At 34.5% G+C, this 27,127-nt stretch overlaps 1 protein-coding gene across 2 annotated transcripts in view; it reads left to right on the forward strand.

The window, feature by feature from the left end:
* The window catches only part of LOC106868497 (E3 ubiquitin-protein ligase MARCHF8), a 72,128-nt gene extending 58,199 nt beyond the window's left edge, over positions 1 to 13,929 (forward strand). For both annotated transcript variants that reach the window (XM_014913804.3, XM_052968158.2), the window contains 2 exons: positions 1,233 to 1,508; positions 11,375 to 13,929. In XM_014913804.3, the coding sequence (XP_014769290.1) occupies positions 1,233 to 1,508; positions 11,375 to 11,749 (651 nt within the window). In that variant the 3' untranslated portion in view covers positions 11,750 to 13,929. The remainder of the gene's footprint in view (positions 1 to 1,232; positions 1,509 to 11,374) is intronic.
* Positions 13,930 to 27,127: the final 13,198 nt, after the last annotated feature.

A 27,127-nucleotide genomic window follows, 5' to 3' on the forward strand; every position in this document is an offset into this window, starting at 1 on the left:
TAATGTGAAGACTAGAGGAAACTCAACCAGTGAACATTATTATAAAGGTACCAGACTACCCGTGACCCGTTGGGTCACTGACGGTTAAGGTTATAAAACATTGAAGCTGATTGCAACATTGCATTGAAATGAAAGTTAATTTTATGATGATTCAGTTAAATATTTGAATTTGTTTGTGTCATCATAGGTCTGGCTTACAAGTTCATGTTTAAGGTTTTATTGATTATTTACAGCATCTACTAGAAATAGAACTTCTGGGATAAACTTGAACTCCACTAACTGCATTTATTTATGGCATATGGACACATTTAAACAAAAATGCAAAAGGAATTGCTATATAATGTAAACATAAAAATTAATGGAAACAATTTTCACAGTATTATATGTTCCCCTGTTCCGATTTACACGAAACTTGTTTTATTCCATTTCATCATCATCATCATCATTGTTTAACGTCCGCCTTCCATGCTAGCATGGGTTGGACGATTTGACTGAGGACTGGTGAAACCGGATGGCAACACCAAGCTCCAATCTGATTTGGCAGAGTTTCTACAGCTGGATGCCCTTCCTAACGCCAACCACTCAGAGAGTGTAGTGGGTGCTTTTACGTGTCACCCGCACATTTCAAGGGTACCTTACTTTCAGAGTATTTTCCTGTTATGCGCTGGTTTGGCTGTATTAAATTACAGAAAAGCATGCATGCAAGCAAGCAATCACAAAGTTTTAGTAGTATATAGCTAGGTAGATAATCAAAATGAGTTAATCAGGTTTACATTTATGTTGTTGCTTAGCTCCAGGTCAGCCTTGACCAGGCAGATCTCTGATGAAAGGAGTCCCAGCTATGACCATACAGTTTTTTTTTTTGATTTATCTAGGACCACATTCGAAAATATCTTCTTTTTCAAGATAAGCATAATTTGAAGGCGATTTAACTGCTATTTCTAGCAGACCTAGTGATTGTTCTAGTGTTTTTAAAGCAATGTCATTCAAACAGCTGTATTGTCATGCACAATCTTTCTTCAGTCACTCCCTTTATGAACTTTTCTCATAGCTATAGCCATTGTGAAACCCACTCAGTGACAATAAATGATAGTCATTGAATATCAAATGTCACATTTGTATAGTTGCTAGTTTATGATTTCTGTTTAATTATTCTGTTAATTAACAAAAACACAGAAATAACATCATTCAGTGTGAAATATCATTCTTTATTATTGACATTTACTTTGCAGGAATCAGTACAACATGTCAGTTCAACACCTATCTTCCCTCCAGAACATTGTGATTCCCATGTTTCAAAATACTCAAGTAATATGGATATATGTCGCATTTGTCACTGTGAAGGAGAAACAGAAGCTCCTCTTGTAGCGCCATGCATATGTTCTGGCAGTTTGCGATGGGTGCACCAAGCTTGTCTACAAAAATGGATTAAAAGTGCAGATACTAAATCATGTGAACTATGTAAATTTGAATTCATCATGACAACGAAAGTAAAGCCATTCCAAGAGGTGAGAAAAACTTTGTTTTTTAATTACTATATAAATAGGCGCAGGTGTGGCTGTGAGGTAAGAAATTTCCTTCCCATTCCCAACCATGTGGATTTGATCACCAGAAACTGCTGTGTGGCGGCGAGCTGGCAGAAACGTTAGCACGCTGGGCAAAGTGCTTAGTGGTATTTTGTCTGCCGTTACGTTCTGAGTTCAAATTCCACCGAGGTCGACTTTGCCTTTCATCCTTTCGGGGTCGATAAATTAAGTACCAGTTACACACTGGGGTCGATGTAATCGACTTAATCCCTTTGTTCTTGTTTGTCCCTTCTCTGTTTAGCCCCTTGTGGGCAATAAAGAAAGAAGAAACTGCTGTGTGTGTGTGTGTGTGTATCGCTTTTTACTCTTTTACTTGTTTCAATCATTTGACTGCGGCCATGCTGGAACATTGCTTTGAAGGGTTTTAGTCAAACAAATTGCCCCCAGGACTTATTTTTTAAGCCTAGTACTTATTCTGTTGGTCTCTTTTTGCCAAACCACTGAGTTATGTGGATGTAAACCCAGAAGCACCAGTTGTCAAGCAGTGAGGGGTGTGACAAATGCAACACAAAGACACACACACACACACACACACATAGATATATACATACATACATATATATGTGTGTGTGTGTGTGTGTGTATCTATGTATGTGTGTCTTTGTATTTGTATTGCATTCATCCCCCAATCACTGCTTGACAACCAATGTCAGTGTGTTTACATCCCCATAACATAGCAGTCTAGGAAAAGAGACTGATTTAGTAAATACCAGGCTTAAAAAAAACACACACAAAAAAATAAGTACTGGGGTCGATTCATTTGACTAAAAGGCAGTGCCCCAGCATGGCTGCAATCTGATGATTAATACAAATAAAAGGATAAAATATTAAAAAACTATATATATCATTCACACACTACCGTGTGTGAATAATATTCGTAAGGTCAACTGTTACCCACTCGTGACCACTTCTAGGCTTTGTCTTTAACTCGGTTTTTAACCAAATTAGATGATGTTTACATTTTTAGATTGCTCACATCCTAAGCTATATTTCCAGCTACAAAATTTGAAAATTGCTTCAGTAGAATAAAAGTGTCTGTAAAATATGTCAAAAACAGGAGATAAATGTGGGATAATTTATTTTTACTCTTATGAGAATCTAAAAAACAAGTAAATCTTTAAAAACATGGTACAAAAATAAACAAAAGCATTTTTTAAACTCATGTCTTTTATACAATTAAAACAGTCTTTTTATTCAGTTGTATCAAGTACAAACAATAAAATATGAAGTCGTAAATAATATTGCATAAGATTGTTTTTTTTCACTTGAATTGAAATCCCATCACAAAAAAAAACAACAAAAAAACATTGATTGCAGTAGAATGGTCATTAAATGGTTTCAAATCAACCATATGTTCAGTCAATTCTTCCAAATTAAAAAAAAAATTAATCTGATAAAGAAATCATAAGTAAAATTTATTAGTTAGCATTAATACAGTAGAATTAGCCTAATTTGTCTTTGGTTAATTCGTTACTTCACCTAATTAGTCACTTTCATTTTTCTTCTAGGGGTGACTAATTAGGTGAATACTACTGTATTTTTTTAAGATTAATTTAATTTTATTTCATTTTTAAAATACTGCTTTTTCCAAAAGTAAGAACATGGGCTTAAATACAGACTTGATAATATTGCTTAAATAATTTTTTTAATGAAAATAATAAAAATTACTTGGGCTATACATGAAAGAGTTTCTGAATATAAGCCCTCTTAGGCTTTAAAATTGGATGGACTTTTTTTGGGGAAAAATCCAGTAATGTTTTTATAATTTTTGTTTCAATAAAATGTAGTAAATTTTAAAAATGTTATTCTCGGCTGCAATATTTTAAGTAAAGTAGAATTTTAATTTTAAGTACTTTTTAGTTTGCTTTAGAGGTGACGAATTAGGCAAATTCTACTGTAGAAATCTTGTTCTGTACTTTCCAGGTAAGAATATTAACATGCACGCGCCTGCATTTTTCATTGTAATATATAATATAAACCTCTATTGCTACAAAATAACATTATATTTTTTCTACTACAAAGTGTAACATAGTTTTGAAACTTACTTTCAAGTTCTTTTATAGACTACTATATCTAAATTCCATTAAACTTCTTAAATTAATTCTTAATTTGATATCTATATAATATAAACTAAACTTGAAGCAGGCTTTGATTAGGGAGGGATTGTCATTGATGAGGTCATGAATGGTGATGAAAAGATTTAAAACAAACCTAGCTGATTGAATGATTGACTAAATGATTAATCAAACGATTGATCAATTGTTAATTGGTCTAATGGTTAATTAATTGACAATTGACAAATAAAGAAGTGAAATAGAACTAATGCATGTGTTTATTATTGGCACAGTTACCCTCCTGAGATACAAATTTAATTTGAGCATAGGCTTAAAGATACACTTTTGGGTGAATTGATTAAATGGATCCCTGTACATGGTTGGTACTTATTTTATTGATCTTGAAAGGATGAAGGGCTGAGTCTACCTTGGTAGGATTCAAACTCCGAATATAGAAAGACATAAATAAATACATGATCTAAATACAGTCTAGCAAAAACCAAAGTCTTAGTAAGTAGGAAGGCAGACAAATCACAAATCCCTTCAGGTAGATGGCCCTGCTCGATCTGTCAAAAAGGTGTTGGTAGAAACTGCATAAGATGTAAAAAGCACCATTCAAGTGCTACCTGGCTGACTCCCATTCTGGTGGCACATAAAATGCACCATTCAAGCCTGGTTGTTGCCAGTACCGCCTGACTGACCCTCATGCCGGTGGCACGTAAAAAGCACCCACTACACTCTCAGAGTGGTTGGCATTAGGAAGGACATCCAGCTGTAGAAACCTCGCCAGATCGGATTGGTGCCTGGTACAGCCTTATGGTTTGCCAGCCTTCAGTCAAACTGTCCAACCCATGCCAGCATGGAAGGCAGACATTAAACAATGATGATGAAGATGGTGTGTTGTCCATCATGTAACTGATTTTAGCAATTCGTTATTTTAGCACACAATGGACTCTGTTTCAGTGTGGACAATAGTTTTCACTCCTACAGTAGCCTGTCACTTTGGCTCAACATTTTCATATCATTTTACATTCTTCTGTTCCTTCCCAAACTATATTATCTGTAATACCAATTATATGTAATTTAAGAAAAAATACTTTTGAGCTCTGGTGTCAGAGTACAGTCATTGTTATCTCCATTGTTGGTTCTTAACTGCTTTTTCTTTTATTCTTTCATTTATCATACGTAAAACATGTTCACAGTTTTAATATTCAGCCGAAGGTCAATATTGGTTGAGAAGACTTATGACTCATAAATTTGTTTGCTAAACCATCCAGTTGGTAATTGTATAGAGTGTAATATGGTAGTGCGTGTTGAGTGTGTTTCATTCCCTCCATTATGTAGTCTATTTCTGTACACATGTACAAAAAAAGACTGACCTCAATGGAGATGGGTAAGACCATCTCAGTCAGAGTGTGACGCTTTACCTCTGTGCTTATTCATGCTTGCAGTTAATGAGGTTACTGTTCTGCTGTTATTTTTGGATGGCTTATGTGTTTTTTTAAAGTTTACCTGCACTCACTTGGAGAGATATTGCTCCTAAGAAAGATTATGTAGTATTATGGGATGTTAAGATGGCTCTGAAGATGATTGAGCCTGTAATGGTAGGGGCTATTGGGGTTGGAGCTTGTAAGGATTGTGTCCCTTTCATGTTCGTAGCATTTTATACTTTGGTCTGTGGATATCGTCTGTTGTCACCTGCACAGTTTTATATGTTTGTAGTTTATTGTGGAGAGAGTGAGGACTCAGGTAGAACTACCATAAGTCATGATGAATTTAATACATTGTTTGTACAAGGCGGTGAACTGGTAGAAACGTTAGCACGCCGAGCAAAATGCTTAGCTGTATTTTGTCTGTTTTTACATTCTGAGTTCAAATTCCGCTATGGTCAACTTTGCCTTTCATCCTTTTGGGGTTGATAAATTAAATACCAGTTGCGTACTGGGGTTGTTCTAATTGACTGGCCCCCTCCCCAAAAATTTCGGGCCTTGTGCCTAGAGTAGAAAAGCATATATTGTTTGTACAGCAATCTTCTTGTTCATTGTCAATTCATCATTGTAACCGTCATTTTATTGTGGTATGAACACTTATGGCCAAACATGATGTCCATAAATGCTCTAATTGTGTTTGAGAACAGTATTCCTAGTATTTTTGTTTTTTGTGTTTCTTGTTTACATTTTAGGTGTGATTATTGTATTTGATATTCTTTGATCTTGTCAGTATTTCATACTGAATGAACATGGCAGATTCTACTTTATCTAAGTCTTTTGTTTTGGAACCAAGTTGATTTGATTAATGTGTCATTGGAATAGTTGTGTAACAGTTTCTGCTGAGTGACTGGGAGACTTATTGATGTCATCTGTGTATACATTTCATAAAGGTGGCATGTCTTTGTGTTACTACTTCAAAGGTTTTTTTGTTGGGTTTTTAAATTGCGAATGGTTTTACCCAGTTTTACCCTCTCCTGTTAAACCTTTTTTTTCCAGGAACCAGTTGCCATACTTGACCACTAAATCCACACGTTTTTTTTTATTCTCTCTCTGTTTATTTTCTCTTATTCCTTTCTGTTGAAGAGTGTACGCTCAAAATGTAAAAGACTTTCTCACTTTCCTAAGCATCAAGCTAATACACCTGTCTTGATCTTTTGTTTTTCTGTAAATTTCATCTCTCTCTCTCTCTCTCTCTCTCTCTCTCTCTCTCTCTCTCTCTCTCTCTCTCTCTCTCTCTCTCTGTGTGTGTGTGTGTGTGTGTGTGTGTGTGTGTGTGTGTATAGATAATGCGTGTGTGTGTGTGTATATATACGAATAGTTGAAGATGTTAGTGAGTGCAGTGATTCCTTCAGGCTAGAAGTTTCTTAAGTGTGTGCTCAAAATTTTATTAGTTTACAGCTTGTTGGATTTCTCTGTTGCTTTTCTGGTTTCTAATGTAAGGAATAGTTCAAAGTTCAGGTCCAAATTTAAATTAAATTATATATTATTTGTGTTCCAGCTTTCATAGTGTGGATTTTGGAGTGAGGATTTGAAAACAATGTTTGTTAAATGCCTTTGTTTGCTGTTGGACTGTGACAATTTGTTGATGTGATGTTGTTTATTATGGTTGTTGATGCTGTTAATTTGTCCAGTTTTGTGGACTCTATTGAATACCAATGTCTACCAGTTTTGTGTTTTTCTTTGATTCATATTCTTCCATATTACCTTGTTTAGTGGTTTGATGAACCAACCACTGTTATTGTCATTGTTGTCATCATAGTTGTTTCAATGTCCACTTTTCTATGCTTGCATGGGCTTGATGGAGTTTCCTGAGGCAGATTTTCTTGAGTCAGAATCACACCCTGTTACCAATCCCCACTAGTTTCCATGACCTGACATGTTTTTTGCAGAATATTGGAAATGAAGAACTCTGCTTGTATGATCATCATCATCATCATCATCGTTTAACGTCCGCCTTCCATGCTAGCATGGGTTGGACGATTTGACTGAGGACTGGTGAAACCGGATGGCAACATCAGGCTCCAATCTAATTTGGCAGAGTTTCTACAGCTGGATGCCCTTTGACACTATTTTACAACTATCAAAGGTGGCGAGCTGGCAGAAATGTTAGCACGCTGGGCAAAATGCTTAGCAGTATTTCATCTGTCTTTATGTTCTGAGTTCAAATCCCACCAAGGTTGACTTTGTCTTTCATCCTTTCGGGGTTGATAAATTAAGTACCAGTTACATACTGGGGTCGATCTAATTGACTGGCCCCCTCCCCATAAATTTCAGGCCTTGTGCCTAGAGTAGAAAAGACTATTTTACAACTATAATGCTATGTCAAGACAAGGAAACAAACACACACACACATGAACAAACAAACACACACATACATACAATGGGCTTCTTTCAATTTTCGTCTACTAAATCCACTCAGGCTTTGATTGTCTTGAGCCTATAGTTGAAGATACTTGGTAAAGGTGCCATGCAGTTACACCTGCACCTAATTTTTATCAGGTTGATTATTTCATTTCATATTTTAGGTTGAATTATTTTTATGTTCTCTTGTAAGTCATGCTTTATGGATTGTTGTGCTGCTGAGTTGCACAAGTTCCACCAGGACACTTTGAAGTTTCTGAAACTGCTTTTGCTTTGCTCAACAACGTCCATGTTGTAATGAAGAGCAGATGGTTTGAGAAAAGTTGAGGGATTGCGTTGTTTAGTGGTTGTGCTAGGTATCTCTGTGGTGTGTGTGTGTGAACAGAACAGAGAGTGATATCCTGAGGAGAATTATAGTCGTTAACTTGGTTAGTTACATGAATTAGTGTGGCTTGTTTTAGATGCTGATGGAGGCAGTAGTGATGCTAGTGTTATCTGTATTGTTTTGGTACCAGGATCTGTTGTGCCCATTGAACTCTTCTTCAATCTCATCATCATCATTTAACGTCCGCTTTCCATGCTAGCATGGGTTGGACGATTTGACTGAGGACTGGTGAAACCAGATGGCTACACTAGGCTCCAATCTGATTTGGCAGAGTTTCTACAGCTGGATGCCCTTCCTAATGCCAACCACTCCGAGAGTGTAGTGGGTGCTTTTACGTGCCACCGGCACGAGAGCCAGTCAGGAGGTACTGGCGACGACCACACTCAAAATGGTGTATTTTACATGCCACCTGCACAGGAGCCAGTCCAGCAGCACTGGCAACGATCTCGCTCAAATGTCTTTACACGTGCCACCGGCACAATCTAGGTTTTAAGAGTTATATTAAGGTATTGCAGTGATATACATTGTCCAGTGAAACAAATGCTGTTCAATACCAAGTCAGACTTGATTAAACAGACCTTTGATCTACCCATAACAGTCACGGACAATCCAATCTTTTATTCAGGCATAGTATACCTAAGACTGCAACTTACTCTTTTTTTTAAGAAACCAGATTTGAGGGAGAATTACTTCCTTTTTCTTGCAAGTGGGGTGATCACAGAGGCTTTCTTATTGGTTTGTGTGGTAGGATGATTAGGTTTATGATGTATTTTTGTTTTATTATTTTGATATATTTCTTGTTGGTTTGTATTTTGAATGCAAACCACGTGTTTCTTATCAAGTGTTTCAAAAATAAAAGAATCTTTTGGATGAGACAATCAACTATTGGCCAATATATAAATGTAATCAAAAAGTTAATTAAAATTGATTAAAATGAAACATTATAAGTGTGATTAAAAAAGATAATCATTATAATCCTGACTTCTTAGATGAGGAATTAGACAAATACCATTTTAAAGTCCATGAAATATAGATGAGGTAAAATCACATTCAATAAAAGTAAATCAATAAATAAATAAATTTATTATTGGAGAAAGATGTAGGAATGCTATGAGATTCTTTGAGGAAACATGTCCCAGTACTTCTACACCCTTACTCAAATAGCTAATTTTTATTTGATTGAATGTGATATTACCTCATCTATATGTCCTCAAATCTCAAATGGTTTTTGCTTAATTTTTTTTTTTCTTGGCAGAAGCCAGGACTATGATATCCATCTTTATCAGAAAGCAACACATCATTTTAATCTATCTTAATTAACTTGTTGATTGTGTCTAAAAGCTAATCATCTCATCCAACAGATTCCTTTGTCTCTGAGTCAGTGACCTCCCTTCTGTACACACACAAACTCACACACATGCACACATGCGTGTGTGTGTGTGTGTGTATGTGTTGCAGATGAAGAGCTTTCCATTGTGACAACAGCTGCTTCATCACATGCTTGTATCCGTAGACCCAACTCTTGTCAACAGTGATGATCCACATGTATGTGTGTGATGATCCACATGTATGTGTGTGAGTTCAATTCCCGGTGGCACATTGTGTCCTTGAGCAAGATACTTTATTTCACATTGCTCCAGTCCATTCAACTGGCAAAAATCAGTTGTATTGGTATTTCAAAGGGCTAGCCTTGACACATTGTTTGTCATGCTGAATCACCCTGAGAACTCTGTTAAGGGTACATGTATCTGTGGAGGTGAAGGCGCATGGCTCAGTGGTTAGAGCGTCGAGCTTACGATCATTAGGTTGTGAGTTCAAATCCTGGACCAGACTGCATGTTGTGTACTTCAGCAAGACACTTTATTTCACGTCGCTCCAGTTCACTCAGCTGTAGAAATTAATTGTGACGTCACAGGTGCCAAGCTGTATCGGCCTTTGCCTTTCCCTTGGATAACACTGGTGGCATGGAGAGGGGAGGCCAGTATGCACGGGCGACTGCTGGTCTTCTATAAACACCCTTGCCCGGGCTTGTGCCTGAGAGGGTAACTTTCTAGGTGCAATCCCATGGTCAGTCATGACTGAAGGGGGTCTCAGCATTTGTGGAGTGCTCAGCTACTTGCGCATTAATCTTATGTTAATTTCATGAGCGAGCTGTTACGTTTATCAGATCAGCTGGTATGCTTGTTGTAACTGAAGGAGTGCCAGTATGTACATGTATATATATACATATATATGTGTATATGATTGTATGTGTGTTTCTTACAGCTGTTTCATCCAAGAGGTCACAATACCCCATATGTTATTTCCATCTTTTCATTGTATTGTAGTAATCTGTTGATAAAATTAGGGTACTTGGGTATGCCTCTAGGCTTCATCAGAGAGTTTTATAAGATAGTCCAAGAAGTTCATAGGGTTAATTTGGACTATCTTATAAAACTCTCTGATGAAGCCTAGAGGCATACCCAAGTACCCTAATTTTATCTACAGATTACTACAATACACTACAATACACATGTAATCACAAATTTCACAACTTGTGAAGTAAACACAGTGATGTCACTCAACATACCGTCTCATGAAGGTCACTGCTAGGCTTTCACTGTGCATGAGCTGTGTGCTGCCATCTGTTGGCATGCTACAGAATGAGTTTGGCAACTTTTTGATACACCTTGTATATATTTAGAGACTTTCAAACACTTGCTTGTGCAATTGCTGTGAATCAAAATCACCACATACTGAACACCAGTAAGTTTTAGGTATCATCAGGAGAGAACGTGCATTGTTTCAGGGCTGTCTTCTCAATGACTTTACAGTGCACCAGCCCCTTACATCACCGATGTGAGGTCCTGCCTACTGGATCAACTGACTAGTATTTGATCTTAAATCCTTCATCCTAAGATCATCAGTAACATTCAAATTTTTAAGTCATGCACATCTGATTTGCCACACAGGCAAACAGGTACTTGCCATACATCTATACATCACTCCTCCTATCAAATTTTGTCACCCCTTTTCAGCTGTATTCAATGTCTGGCCCTCTCAACAGTTGTTTGGATTTCTTTCAAGATGGCTTCTATTTGATGATTACTCATGCTGATTGATAACAGCCACTGTTTAGATTTAGCATTATCAATATTGTATAGTCTTTAGAATTATACTTTGAATATCGCAGATGTAATTTAGAAACATTATTTCACGATTTTTTTCATCCTATTTTCTTTACTAATTCTGAGTTTACTTTTCCATTCATGTTGACAGTTGCACCACAAGCTAGAAATAGAAGTCAAATCTTCCAAATGAAAGACACATTGAATAATATAGTCTTATTATCTTTGAGTTAAAGTCAAGATCATAATAGCTGGAATGCCTTTGATTATAGATCTTATTGATCAGGATTAAACAACAGCTGTAGTTGAAATATTAAAATTAGTTTTGAGATTTTTTTTTGATTTTTTTTTTTACTTCTGTCTATTTTTCATTTCTTTTTCTCTTTTTCAGTGGGAGAGACTACAGATGACTTCAGTTGAGAAAAGAAAGATAATCTGTTCAGTGACATTCCATATTGTTGCAATAACATGTGTAGTATGGTCTCTCTATGTGCTGATTGATCGGACCACTGAAGAAATGAGACGGGGAGTACTTGAGTGGCCATTTTGGACAAAAATTATTGTTGTAGCTATTGGTTTCACTGGAGGTCTTGTTTTTATGTATGTTCAATGCAAAATGTATGTAAATTTATGTCATAGATGGAGAGCGTACAACAGAGTAATCTACATTGAAAATATTTATGAACATCCATCAGAGAGCAAATTGTGTGAAAGTTGTAAGAAAGACTCATCTTCCAGTCTATGTGGAGATGTACAGTTAGCTTGAGACTTTCTTTTCATTGTACAGATTTTTTTTATAGGTTTGTGAAATTGTATATCTTTGAAATTTTCTTTTCTTACAGTTCTCAAAAATTGGTCCCAACAAGGTTTTTAATGTGATCACTCAAAACAATGTACATTCCAAAATATAGTGCTGCAGTAACATGCAATTTTTTATTGTGTGTGTGTGTGTGTGTGTGTGTGTGTGTGTGTGCGTGCGCCTGCACCTGTGAATATGTGTGTGTTTGCATGTATGTATGGGCCTTTACTTTTCAAACCTATGAGTATTTCTGTATATTGATAAAGAATGAATTGTTTATTTTCAATGTTCTTATGTATCTGTGATGTTTTGATGATAGTTATGTCTATTTGCTTGTACATATGAAATGTTGTTGACTATGGATGATTTGATGTCTGTTGTTTTTTCCATAGTTTATATAATTTGGTGTATTCAGGTAAAATTTTGAAATAACATTGCCTTTTACTGACTGTTTTGGATTTAGTTTTTGTTAACAATTAATTTGATATTTTAAGTTGGTTCCTATCTTGAAGATTTTGTGTGTTTTCATACTATTAGGATTTATTTTACTTGATCTCTGTAAAAATGTTTTTTTTTTTATAATAATGTCCAAATGATAGCACAAATGCTTGGAAATTTTTAAATGATACTCATTAAAATTAATCTTTCTCTTAGTCGACTGAAATTAGTGCCAGTCTTTTAAAATATTGGAACTTATGTCTTAAACATATCTTAAACATAAGACCCTACTAATTCCAATAATTAGTTTAATCTCTTAATAATGAATAATAATAAGTTATTATAAAACTCTTTGTATAATTCACTTTATCTCTACTGGTAAAGTTTGTCTAAATGATTTTCTTTCCAACTTTTAATCTTAAGATACTATAGAAATGCCATTTACTCTCCATAGTTGTTCTATATTTATGTCAGAAGACAAGAAGATAAAGTTAGAATAACATCAATATTGGAAAAAGATGTTACAAAAACAGATGTAGTATTATTTATAACTGTGTTTGGTCATTCAAACTGTCACATTTTTATGAAAGTATAATTTTGAAAATTTGCAAATGAATCATATACTGTATTTACTGGTGTAGATGATGCACCTTTTTTTTTTGTTGTTAAATGTATCAAAAAAATGTGATCACATTACAGATGGGAGTCCAAGTGCCATAAGCTAGGGAGCCAGATGAGCATAAGGCCACAAGTCACAATCACAACAGTTTTTACTAGTAATAAAACATTAAAAACAAGCCAAATGATCATGATTTGTTAGCACATAGTTACAAAACATTGCTTATGATTTGTTGGCAGTTGCATGGATGAGTGACATGATCTCACTGTACCTCCTTCTTCAGCATGTATAACTCATACCTAATCTATGTCTTATTTAATATCTGTGCTATCTTTAAGAATAATTTATTATCTAAATGAAAAATTCTCCTAGAAAGATGAAAGATATGCTAAAGTTTCATCTGCCTGTTAGCTATTTGCAATGAGTGAATGACAATTAAGCTACAGTGGGGCTGTGCCACCCTGGTGGCTGATTGTGGTAACACAAAACATTAAGCCAGAAATATGAGTTTTACGTTCTGTATGGCAATATCCTCTTGATCAAAGGAAGATCTGAAATTTCAATACGGTACTTGTATAATGTAGTTTATTTATGATAAATTTATAGTTTATATACTTTATTCCAGTATACTGTCACTACATTGTATGTACCTGCACAGAATCATGCATTTTCTTCTACAAAACCACTTTGAAATATCATTGAATGAGTGTATGCTGAAACATACTAAATTTGTTTTTCTCCACAAAATATACTTGTAAAATAGGGGTGCATCTTATACACTGGCAAATATGGTATATATATATATATATAGATAGATAGAAAACTGGTTGAGGGCAATTTACAACAGTCCAGTTGTTGCTATATACAATAATTCAAAATGACTTTCACAAAATTGTTGATGTTTACTTATACAAAATGGATTATATATACAATGTAAGGCATACTTTATAATTAAACTAGGTACATTAACATGATTAAGAATGGCTATTCTTTTGTGGTGGTGGTGGTGGTGGTGGTGATAGTGATGGTGTGTTTATGTAATGTAAAAAGTTTTTATTAAAAGAAAAATCTTCCATATAAACTTTGGAAACAGTGTTATGTTTTTTTACTTTTAACTTGTTTCTTAAAAAGTAATTAATATTTTTTATCTAAACAATACTATTTTTGACATTATGAGACTGAACATTTGAAACAAGCAAGAAAAGTTTCCCCCCACCTTTTTCTAAATCCAGTTTTAAAGAATACATCTCAAAATGAGAGACATCATAAAATTTTAAATGATTAGCAGAAATATAACATTAAAACTATTTACAGCATACATGCACGTGCACGCACGCACGCACGCACGCACGCACGCACGCACACACACACACACACACACACACACACACACATCTAATGTAATTTGTATTTAACATATTCAAATTTACCTGCAATAAAAGAGAATTAGTTGAGTTACAAAAATATTGCTAATTTCTTTCTACTCATTAAATTAACAATGATTTCATATAGTAAAGATATTTCCATTGTATAAGATCATATATTGATGGTGTATGTATGTGTGTGTGGTTCTGAAAAACTGGAAAAGAAGAAGGGCATTAAGAAAGAAGAATTGGAGAGAGAGCGAAGAGAGAAAGAGAGATTGAGAAGAAGCTGAAGGGAGTGAAAAATGTAACTAAAAGAGTGAAAGGTAACAATGAAACAGAGTGAGAGAGAGAGAGAGAGAGAGGGATTGTTACTGGAAGAGAAAAAAAGAAAGGATAGGTACCTGCAACCAAGAGAGATTAAAAGAGGAAAAAATTACCGACAGGTGATGCTACGGAGCAACAGTAGCTACTAATACTTAATAACATATCACATGACCAATAGATAAGAGAAGAAAATGCAAAACCATGCTTTGTTTAATGTTATGATTATCACTTAATTGTCTTGTTTGTCTTTATACATAAAACAGGTTTAAGAAAAATATTGACAAAGAAACAGAAAATAGTATTTGTTTATTATTGATAAGGGCACTTAATGATCCCATTTTTAAATATGGCAATTTTTCACTCTTGCTCATGTATTATATTCTCATCATTAATTCGACAAGTTTGGTGAAGTCTCTATTTTACAGAAGAGGTCTAATAAGGCTGAAATACTTTAAAGTTATCTCCCATACTTGCTGAAAATATCAAAATATTATTTTTGAGCAACTAATATTGGTTTTTTTTCCTCACCACTACTTTGGCAAGTATGATGAGGTCTCTGCTCTACTGAGAAGGTCTAATAAGAGGAAAATGTCTTTAGAGTTGTTTTGCCATACTTACCAAAATTATCAAAATAATATTAATTAACAACTAATATTGTCTTTTCCTCACCACATATTCATTTCCAATTACAGTTTCAATGCTCACTACACTGAAACATGCTAACATTATCTTTACCATAAAAGATATAATATACCTTTGTATATTATAAAACTAAATATATATTTGAAAGGTGGGTAATTGGGGGATATTATGATCCAAACAAAGCGACACCACCAAAAATTTTAACTAAATAACTGAAACAATGATCACACTTCACCAAACACATTTTATATAGATAGGTGCAGGCATGGGTATGTGGTTAAAATGCATGCTTTGTAATCATGTGATTTTGTATTCACTCCCATTGTGGGGCAACTTGGGTGCTTTCTATTAGAGCCCTTGGTCAACCACTGCCTTGTGAGTGGATTTGGTAGATGAAAACTGTGTGGAAGCCAGATGTGTGTGTGTCTTTGTCCTCCCTTCCCTTACTTGGAAACCAGTGTTGGTTTATGTCCTGTGACTTAGTGATTTAGTGAAAGAGACTGATAGAATAAAAACCGGCCTTAAAAAGGTAAATAAAAAAAAGGATTGGGGTTGATTTGTTTGATTAAATCCTTCAGGGCAGTGCCCTAGCATGGCCACAGTGCACCAACTGAAATAAGAAAAAGATAAACATAAATTAACACAGTAATAATATAAATACCAGTTTAATGAATATATGGAAAATCAAATTTTAGAAATGTCCCAAATTATAAATGTAAACAAATAATGTTATCTTAAAAGCAGATTTTGGGATTGTAGCAGTCCCCAATATTTATCATTAACAATTAAAAGGCTTCCTCTGACATTTCACCTTTGACATTTCACATCTGGTGATTTCCCCTTAGACATTTCACTTCTAACTCAGTTTTAGTAATGTCTCAGCTAGTTTTTAACACAACTTTTTACATGTTTTTATTTATATATTCAAAAACTTTTTAACATTTAACCCTTTAGTATTTGAACTAGCCATATCAGGGCCCAAATAATCTTACTGGTTTTACATTCAAAATGGCCAGATCTGGTTTCTTACACTTACTCCACAATGTCATCTTAAAAATAAACAATCACATTATCGAAATCTCAAAGCATGGTTAATTCAAAACTGTGTGAATGCTTAAGTGCAAGCATTGCTATGTGGTAAAAATTTTGCTTCCAACTATTTGGTTCCAGGTTCAATCCCACTGTGTGGCACCATGGGCAAGTGTTTTCTATTATAGTCTCAAGCTGACCAAAGCTTTGTGAATGGATTTGGTAGATGGAAACTAAAAGAAGCCTGTCGTATATATATCTATGTATATATCTCCTACTCTCTCTCTCTCCTTCTCCTGCACTTCCTCAGGTTGGGTAACCATGTATTTCCTTAGCGGTAGTGCACCTGTCTCTGTCTTCATTCCTGATCTCTCTCTCCAGACAGATAACCTTGTACTTCATCTACAGCAAGACACCTGTTTCTGTCTCTCTGTCTCACTATAACCTTTCATCATCTGACACAAGATCACCTCCTCCAATACCCCCTCCCCTCTTGAAAGTTTTTTTTTTTTTTTTTTTGCAAGTACTTGGTGACCCTGTCAGTGCAGGTGCCACTTAAAAGCACCCAGTCCACACTGTAAAGTGGTTGGTGTTTGGAAGGGCATCCAGTTGTAAAAACATTGCCAAAACTGACCTAGCCTGTGCTTGTGCCATGTAAAAAGCATTAAGTCCACTCTGTTGGGTGGTTGGTGTTAGGAAGGGCATCCAACTGTAAAAATCCTGCCAAAACAGTCACAAGTTTGGTGCAGGCTCCTGCCTGGCCGGCTCTTGTGAAACCGTCTCACCCATGCTAGCATAGAAGGTGGATGTTAAACAATGATGATGATGTATGTGTTTCTCCCCCACTACTGTAGTTATAAGATTTGGGGGATAATTGGTTACTGTTTCTAGCAGATCCAGTGACCATGTTGAGGCTTCTTTGTTGGCATGATTCTGTCCTTGTCATATATGTAGAAGATTTGATGCCATTTATGAATGTCTTTTGAATTAGATTCTTCCTGATTACTTATAGACTGTAATATGCTTGTGTGTGTGTGTTCAAAAATTCCCCATTCTTAAAACGAAGGATAAGAAGACAAAGAAAGGAATATGAACGTAGAGAGATAGATAGATAGATAGATAGATAGATAAATAGAGAAAGAGAGAGTGTGTTTGTGTATATACGAAGAATCAGCTAAAGAGAAAGGAAAAGATGGCACTTGGAGCATACAATACTATTAAAAGAAGTGAAACAGACAAACACTGCTACTGACATACTGAACAGTGAATGATATGCTAGAAAAAGCCGACAGCACATGACCAACAGATAAGAACAAAGGTTCTTATTATAGAAATATTGTTTGTTTTTCTCTTATTTATGTTTTTATAGTTGTAATTTCATGTTCATATTTAGTTTTCTTTTTTTTTTTTCATACATCTTGAGAACAATAGCTTTGTTGGTTATAGATTTCTTAATAGGCCAATCATTGGTTCATTCTGTTTCTGAGGACAAGAGTAACAAGGAGTTGTCTGTGAAACACGGGTGGAACAAATATCACAAGGTATTTTTTTTTTTCCTTTATCGCTTTTCTTCCTGATGTATTTCTGTGTGGCTCACAAGTGCACACACACACACACACACACACGTGTTCATTTTGACTGATCCAGTTGACTGTCATTCTGGAGTTTTCCCAACATCCAATTGGGTTCTTTGGATAAAGGAACATTTAGATAAAGCACACAATGATCATAAAACTTAAGTAATGCCAAATTAGTTATTTCGTCATCATCATATTCTTTTATTCTTTTACTCTTTTCAGTCATTTAACTGTGGCCATGTTGGAGCACCGCCTTTAGTCAAAGAAATCAACCCTAGGACTTATTCTTTGTAAGCCTAGTACTTATCCTATTGGTCTCTTTGGCGGAACTGCTAAGTTATGGGGATGTAAACACACCAACATCAGTTGTCAAGCGATGGTGGTGGGGGCACAAACACAGACACACATATACACACACACATACATACATACATCGTATGTATGTCTGTTCGTGCTACAGATCATGATGGGAGGGATAACTTCCCTTGGCAAACAGGACACAGTAGTGTGTCGATAAGCCAGCTGGAGGAGATGTCTTCCTGGGGCTAAAAGCAACAGTAATATCCACCCCTAGGGGTCAGCCACACTTAAGTGGCAATATACTACACTTTATCGTGCAGTTACTGTTAATACTTCATTTAGAGAATTAACATTGCTTATATATATATATATATATATATATATATATATATATATATATATATATATATATATATATATATATGGGCTTCTTTCTGTCTACCAAATCCACTCATAAGGCTTTGGGCGGCCTGAGGCTATAGTAGAAGATACTTGCCCAAGGTGCCACGCAGTGGAACTGAACCCAGTACCATGTGGTTGGTAAACAAGCTACTTACCACACAGTAGTGCCTGCACCTTATAATAATAATAATAATGAAATTATTGTGTATAGTGCCCAGGTGCACTACAACTCATCAAAGGTGCATGTACAGTACATAGAATTATGTACAAAAGTCAGGAAAGTGAACAGTGTATGAGTCATGATCTACATGTTTGCATGCATATGGAGGTGGGGTATCAGGTGTAGTGTTGGCAAATTTCAGGAAGCATGTAGGTTTTAAAGGATGCAATGTCTCAGCAACTAACAACTGATGCAGGTAGTTTGTGCCATGCTTCAGCAACTCCAAGTGTGGAAAAATGTTTCTGAACGTCATGGGAGCTGTGCTGTTTTCTGACTTTGTAGGCATACCTACTTGTGTTAGACATGAATAACAGAAAATGGATTGAGTAACATGCTTTATTGCATAACACTACAATTGCTTCAATGTCGATTCACCAGTAAAACATTGCTGAAGCATTAGGTATCAATCTTGCTATATTTATATAATACTTAAGTAATATTTCTATTGGTGAATTGACATTAAAACAGTTGTAGTGTTATGCAGTAAAGCATATTGCTCTATTCATTTTCTGTTTTTCATATTTTTGTATAAACTCTATGAATATTATGGAATTCCAGATGTATATCCAGTGATATAATCAAACTCACTGTATGATAGCATTTGTTAGCTACTACCAGTAGCTGAGCTTTGTAATGCAAAATACAGGGTTTATATCCAAATTGAATAAATATATATATATATAAGAAAAAACGGGATAAAAAATCCGGGCAGATATCAAGTACTCAGTATAAAGGAATAAGATTAAATTTTCAGGAAGTAGATACCAGTAAATGTATGTAGAATGCAAATTCCAGGTAAATCCTCATGTATAGCATGTTACCATAAATTTTCATACGTATTATTATTAATTTTGATAATATGTATGTGTATGAATATATATATATATATATATATATATATATATATATATATATATATATATATATATATATATATATATATGTATGTTAATGCAATTTAAACAGTTGTTGGATTTTTAAGGTGTGATCTAAAATTAAGATATAATTTTCTTCATACATATTATTAGTTGTTGTACATATATATATATATATATATATATATATGTATATATAAATATATACACACACACATATATATATACACACACACACACATTGTTTTATGTTGGACAATTGAGAAAGGAGTGCTCAGTGATACAAAGGATATGGTTCTTCTATTGGAACTGAAGCTGAGATTTTGTTTCTCAACTTGAATTTTGGGCCACTGAAACTTGAGCTTCTAGACCAGGCCTGGTCAACTCGAATTACAATGCAGACCACTTTCATCACAGAAAGCTTTTTGAGGGTCACTTGTATACTTTATGCTCTAATGGTCAAACAATCAAATTACAGAATCAAGAATTTTTCATAGATTTTGTTTGTTTGAAATTATAAAACTGTAGGCTAATGCTTTATTTCCACCTATAAATTTTAAATTTATTTTGAAACAAATGTTTTATTTTGAAATTAAACACAATACTTCAAGAAAGTATCAAGTGGGCTGCAAAATAAAAGTCTACATGCTGCATGCGGCCCATGGGCCTCAGGTTCGTCAGCCCTGTACTAGACAAAGTTTCAATCTCTATAAGAAAAATTATATGCATATACAGTAAGCTGTTTATTCTGTATCTTTCCATATACAAAATTTCATTCAGAAGTCATTGGCTAACCCAAAGCCACAGTTAAAGACACTCACTCAAGGTGCCAAGCAGTAGGATTGAACCCAGAACCACATGGTTGTGAAGTGAACTTCTTAGCTTCACAGCTGTGTTTGCACTTGTTGTTGTTGTTGGCACTCCGTCGCTTACAACGTCGAGGGTTCCAGTTGATCTGATCACTGGAACAGCCTGCTCATGAAATTAACATGCAAGTGGCTGAGCACTCCACAGACATGTGTACCCTTAACGTAGTTCTCGGGGATATTCAGCATGACACAGTGTGACAAGGCTGACCCTTTGAATTACAGGCACAACAGAAACAGGAAGTAGGAGTGAGAGAAAGTTGTGGTGAAAGAGTACAGCAGGGTTCGCCACCATCCCCTGCCAGAGCCTCGTGGAGTTTTAGGTGTTTTCGCTCAATAAACACTCACAACACCCGGTCTGGGAATTGAAACCGCGATCCTATGACTGCAAGTCCGCTGCCCTAACCACTGGGCCATTGCGCCTCCACTTTTGCACTTATATATTAAATAAATCTGACAAAAATGTATTGGGAAAAGAAAAGAGAAAATAGTGTCAATCTACTATTAACTGTAACTCATAAATGTAAACACTGAAAATATTTCTTTTTAATTTGTTTTACACCATCATAGCTTTTTTTAATTTTTTTATTTTATTTCTCAGAATTTGAATGTTGACAAGCAAGTATAGTCGTATGTCAAGAAATGCAATACCATAAAGAATGTTGGTGTGTCTGTGTTTGTAATTTCAAAAAGTTATATTTTCATCGTCTGGAATCTCGCCCAACCCACCTAATTAGTAGTGCCTATCCTCTCGATTCTGTTTTTATTTATATTGAATATTTGAATGTAATATTTATTTAGAACTGAAAGATAGTCAACAAATTAGTATATTTTCAGTTTATTGAATTTGTGACTTCACAAATAGAACATGGCAACTATGGGGTACTTTACAGTTAACCCTTTTTAATGGCGATGTTTGAAGAACCTTGTCTTGGTGTTTCCATTCAGTTTGAAAATAGTGGGTTCAGTCCCACTGTGTGGGAACTTGAGCAAGTGTCTTCTATTATAGCCTTGGGCCAACCAAAGCCTTGTGAGCGGATTTCATAGATGGAAACTGAAAATAACCTGTCGTGTGTGTGTGTGTTTGTCTTTGTGCCTATGTGTGTGTGACATTGTACCTGTGTTCCCCCCCCCCCCACCAACTGGTGTTGTGTTTTAAGTCACCATGACTTAGCAGTTTAGCAATAGAGACTAGTGCAATAAGCACCAGATTTAAAAAAAGCACTGTGGTTGATTTGTTCAACTAAACTTCTTCAAGGTGGAGCCCCAGGATGGCTACAGCCTAATGAGTGAAACAAGTAGAAGGTAAAAAAAATAAAAGATGCATAAAATTATGATGGGAGGGTTTAAGGTTCTGTACAGAAAAGGTGTTAGGTCCCTTGATATCAAATAAGTTAACATTGGCTTTGTTCTAGTTATTTTATTATTTAGTATTTAGCCAGTCAAAACATGCTTAGAGAAAAAAAAAACTTTCTTTTTTTAACTAGAATCTAGGCATGGCTGTGTGGTTAAGAAGCTTGCTTTGTAACCACATGGTCTTGTGTTCAATCCCACTACACAGTGCCTTGGGCAAGTGGCTTCTAGTGTAGTCCTGAGCAGACCAATGGCTTGTGAGTGAATTTAGTAAATGGAAATAGGGTGGAAGTCCATTGTATGTATGCATGTATGTATATATGTCAGTGTGTGTTTGTCCTCTCCACTACACTTGATAACTAGTGTTGGTTTAATTATGTCCCCCATAACTTAGCTGTTTGGCAAAAGAAACTGATAGGATAAGTACCAAATAAAAAACAAAAATTACTAAAGTTGATTTGTTCAACTAAAACACTTCAAGGTGCATGGCTGCAGTCAAATAACTGAAACAAGTGAAAGATGAAAAGTATGCCTCTGGAAAGTTTTTGTTGGAAGATTGCAGAGGATTCTATTCTATTGACTTTAGGAGTTCTCTTAATTTGGTTGTCCACATTAGAACAAATGAAAGTTGAGAGACTGATAATCCTGTATTTGTATTATGTAGCAGATTCACAAGTCTTTTCTCTCTCACTTCTGTTATCCAATGTTTAGAATAGTCCCACCCATGATCTTTTGATTGTCTTCATTATTTTTCAATTCAAGGGGGTATATCTTTCAGATGTACTCCCTCCGTTTTACATAAATACGGAGTTGGTCTTTTTATAGTATGGAATGTTTTTTCTCTTGGTTGTATTAAAGCCACTTCTTAAGCAGAAGTTTCAGTTTGCTGCGATTCTTAAATTGTGTCCCACTAGTTAACTTTCTCAGGCTGTGTAGTTCTGCAGTCGTTTTTGCAGTGTCTCTACATCATAAAATAGTCATTTTATTCATCATCATCATCATCGTCGTCGTCGTTTAACGTTCGCTTTCCATGCTAGCATGGGTTGGATGATTTGACTGAGGACTGGTGAACCAGATGGCTACACCAGGCTCCAATCTGATTTGGCAGAGTTTCTACAGCTGGATACCCTTCCTAACGCCAACCACTCCGAGAGTGTAGTGGGGGCTTTTACGTGCCACCGGCATGAAGGCCAGTCAGGAGGTGTTGTTGATGACTGCATTTGGAAGACCTTGATACTGTCAAACCAAGATATTTATGAAAAGTCTTAAAAGGTGGATCAGTCCAGTTTTTTCAGTCTCTTACATTTGTTAATGTTTCATTAATCAAATTGTCTTTAGGTAAGTCATTTTGGAATATTTTTGTCTCTCAAGTATCCTATTCCTTCTCACCATTATCATTTAACATCTGCTTTCCATGCTAGTATGGGTCGGATGATTTGCCAGGATCCAGCTAACAATGGGGCTGTGCCAAGCACCAGTGTCTGTTGGTGGGGTTTCTACAGCTAGATGCCCCTCTTAATGCGAAGTACTTTACAGTGTGCACAGGGTGCTTTTTTTCTCATGCCCCGTCCCCTGTACTGTTGAGGTTGTTGGGTAAATAGCAAGACAAAAAGGAAGAAAAAATCTCACACCATTCATTAAATAATCATATAGTTATATTGAAATCCTTTATAGATTTTATCTTAATGCAGTTCTATATTTAAGAGATGAGGAATGATGTACATTATTTACATTTGACAGATATTTGTCCTCATCTTGTTTGTTGTTAACACAATGTTTCGGCTGATATACCTTCCAGCCTTCATCAAGTGTCTTGGGAAAATATCAAACCTGGCTTCTCATTCCGAAGGTATTTTTCGATGTTTTATTATTATTATTATTCAAGTCACTGCCTGGAATCGAACTTGGAATCTTGGGGTTCGATTCCAAGCAGTGACCAGAATAATAATAATAATAATATTATTAACATAGAAAAATACCTTTGGAATGAGAACCCAGGTTTGAAATTTCCCCAAGACACCTGATGAAGGCTGGAGAGTATATCAGCCGAAACATTGTGTTAACAACAAACAAGATGAGGACAAATATCCGTCAAATGTAAATAATGTATTTATCTCAATGTTAATCTCTTTTCTGCAAAATTTTTCTATAATGACAACTTTTCAACACTTAAATTCATTCATGTCTAACTCCAGCAAATAAAAAAAAATCTTAAGAATATATGTTTTCCAGTCAAGAGGATTTCATGTTCTAATTGTTCAGTTACAGTAATTAGTGTCTATAACTTCTCAGCATTAATATCCCCTCTTCCACTTGTGTTATTAAAACTATTTATGTTTCGAATAAGGGACAATATAAATTATTAAGTTATTAACAACAGAGAGCAATTATGTGAATTATCTTGTGACTATGGTTACATTAAGACGTTAATGCTATGCCATGTGCATTTTATTTTATCATTTCATAATTTTATCTTTGCCATGTCATTTATTCTTGTCACCAGCACAGTAATTTTACTGCATCTAAACATATGTAAAATGACTTATTATCCAGTATTTCATTGTTGACGTTTTTGCTAGATAGTGCTTCCAGTAGTTGACAATATCAGTTTGATGAGGTTATGTCCCTTGTATTCACTAACTGCACACGCGCACGCGCCCGAACACTCACTCACTGTCTCTCTCTCACACACACACATAAAAAAAACATTCATTTTATTAATTATAAAAATATTTAGTAAAAATTTTTAAATAAATTAAACATTTAAACATATGAAGTTAATCATTATATTTTTATTTTATTTTTGTCTTTAAACTGATATTTGATATGAATGACTTTATAGAGCATTTTAATTGAAAAGATACTTCAGAAGTATTACATGATATCTAACTCTTTGAAATATATTTATATTCAGAAATTTTCTAACATTTCAAATAACACACTTCTAGGTAAACAGTAAAATAATTTTTCTTGTTAAGATATCAAGCACCAATTTATAGCTGAAATTAATGTAATATAAAACAAAAATAGCACCAATTATGGTATATAGAGTTTGGTAGATTTTTTTTTTTTTTTTGAAAGAAAATTTTCATGTAGTATTGGTTAGTAGTAATTAGATTTATAAATTCTAAATGAACAGTAAATTAAATTTGCCTAAATGCAGGAACTGTAAGTGAAAAATAAGAAACAATTTCTTTTCGGTATTAGATATTATAAGCACCAATTTGAGACAAAATAACAGGCCCACTAACGAGACTCAAGCTGACCGTGTTACTGATTTCACTCCAGAGCACCTGTCATACTCATTCTCCAAATAAACTACTATAATTTTCTAATTCTCTCTCCTCTTTTTAATAATTTTAATGAAGAAACTAAATAGATAAGTGTAGTCTTCTATTTTTAAATGTTTTATCCAGTAAGACACATTAAGTTATTTTTTGACTGATTTACTCATGAAAATTTTACCATTTCTCTTGCACTCACTTCACATATACATACACGTGGGTGTGTATATATATATATGTGTATTTATATATGTATATGTATGTATGAATTTTTTAGTAAATTAAAAGTTATGACCAGTCATAGTGACCATGGTTTCACACCTATAAAGCGCTTAGCAGTATAAGCGACTCATCAGACTTGTTTGTGTGTGTATGTATTAATAATTCACCTTGGCATAGCAATAGTAACTTGGTGTTAGAACACAATATACAAATGCTTCAGAATATAATAATAATAATGAAATTATTGTGTATGGTGCTCAGGTGCACAACAACTCATTAAAGGTGCATGTACAGTATATAGAATTACGTACAAAAGTCAGGGAAGTGAACAGTGTATGAGTCATGATATAGATGTGTGCATGTGTATGGAGGCGGGGATATCAGGTGTAGTGTTGGCGAAACATCAGTTGAGTACAGGGTGGTAATAAGAAATCAGAATGAGAAAGGAATAGACAATTATTTTATGAACTTCATTACCTAGTTTATAACATAATTGCTTATTCCTTTGTGTGTGTGTGTGTGTATGCTGCATTCCCATGGATCTGACTCCAACATTTACTTGGAGTTATGTAAATTTAATAACAGTTTGACTCAAAGTTTCATGGGTGTATTATATATCCACACCATCAGATATTCAAAGTGAGAGTTGGAACATTTGATGATGTGGATGTGTTCTATGCTCACGGAACTGAATCAAACTCTTATTTAATTTGTGCGTGTGTATAATTCTTTTTCATATTTAGGTTTTTATATTATGAATACATATGCAAATAGTTGTACATTCAAGATATCTATAAATGCAGAGTAATATATTTCTGAATACCACAATAGGATAACTAATGAAAATAGCTTATCGTTTACAGGCAAATTTTGATACTAAATGTTCTTCCATATAATAATTATTACCATATTGCCAGGTATGATATTCTTATTTTACGTTGGTGTTTGCTTTAGAATTTATTATATATTGAACTTGTCTTAAATGATTTAATCCTATATTGATGTATTTTAAAATATATTTAAGAATAGATGTTGAGGGTTTTCTTTTGTTTGTATTGTTTTTAAAGCAGTTATTTTGAATCTAGATATTAATACATTTTAATATTTTGATAAACATTTATATGCATCTGTGGATAAACTATTTGTTTGAAAATTTGAAAGATGAACTTTTTTTTTTCTTGAAAAAAAAAAAAAAATTCAAAATGAAAATATGCTTATTAATGTAAACAAATTTAAGAAGCAGATATAATAATAACTGTTTGGTTTTGATGGTTAGCAATCTTGATTCTGTGATGGTAAGTTAACTTGGAAAAATCATTTCATCAAAGCTTGTAAATTATTCATAAATATTGTGATAGACTAATCAACAAACACTACCACATTGAAAAATTAAATGGTGTCCACCTCCACCTCCTCTTGCCCTATCATCACAATCAGTCTCATGATCATAAATATCATCACACCACCACCATCATCAACAACAACAACAGTAAATGCTTACCTATTGCTGAAATAAAATGGTATGTGAACCTAAATATAATATTTAAATATTCAACTCTTTTATCCACTAACTCTTAATAACAGATAACAAGACACCACTGTCTCATTTTCTCCATGTTTTTTTTATATATATTATTTGCTGAGTTTTCAGAATCTTTTATGTTGCTGTATATATATATATATATATATATATATATATATATATATATATATATATATATATATATATATATATATATACTTTGGCCAGACCTGTTTCATGTTGGTTGTGAAGGACAGGAGAGTTTGAATAAATTTTGTTACACTTTGGAATCTAAGATTTATTCA

This window comes from Octopus bimaculoides, chromosome 5, assembly GCF_046866305.1.
Source record: "Octopus bimaculoides isolate indiv1 chromosome 5, ASM4686630v1, whole genome shotgun sequence".
Taxonomy (NCBI): Eukaryota; Metazoa; Mollusca; class Cephalopoda; order Octopoda; family Octopodidae; genus Octopus; species Octopus bimaculoides.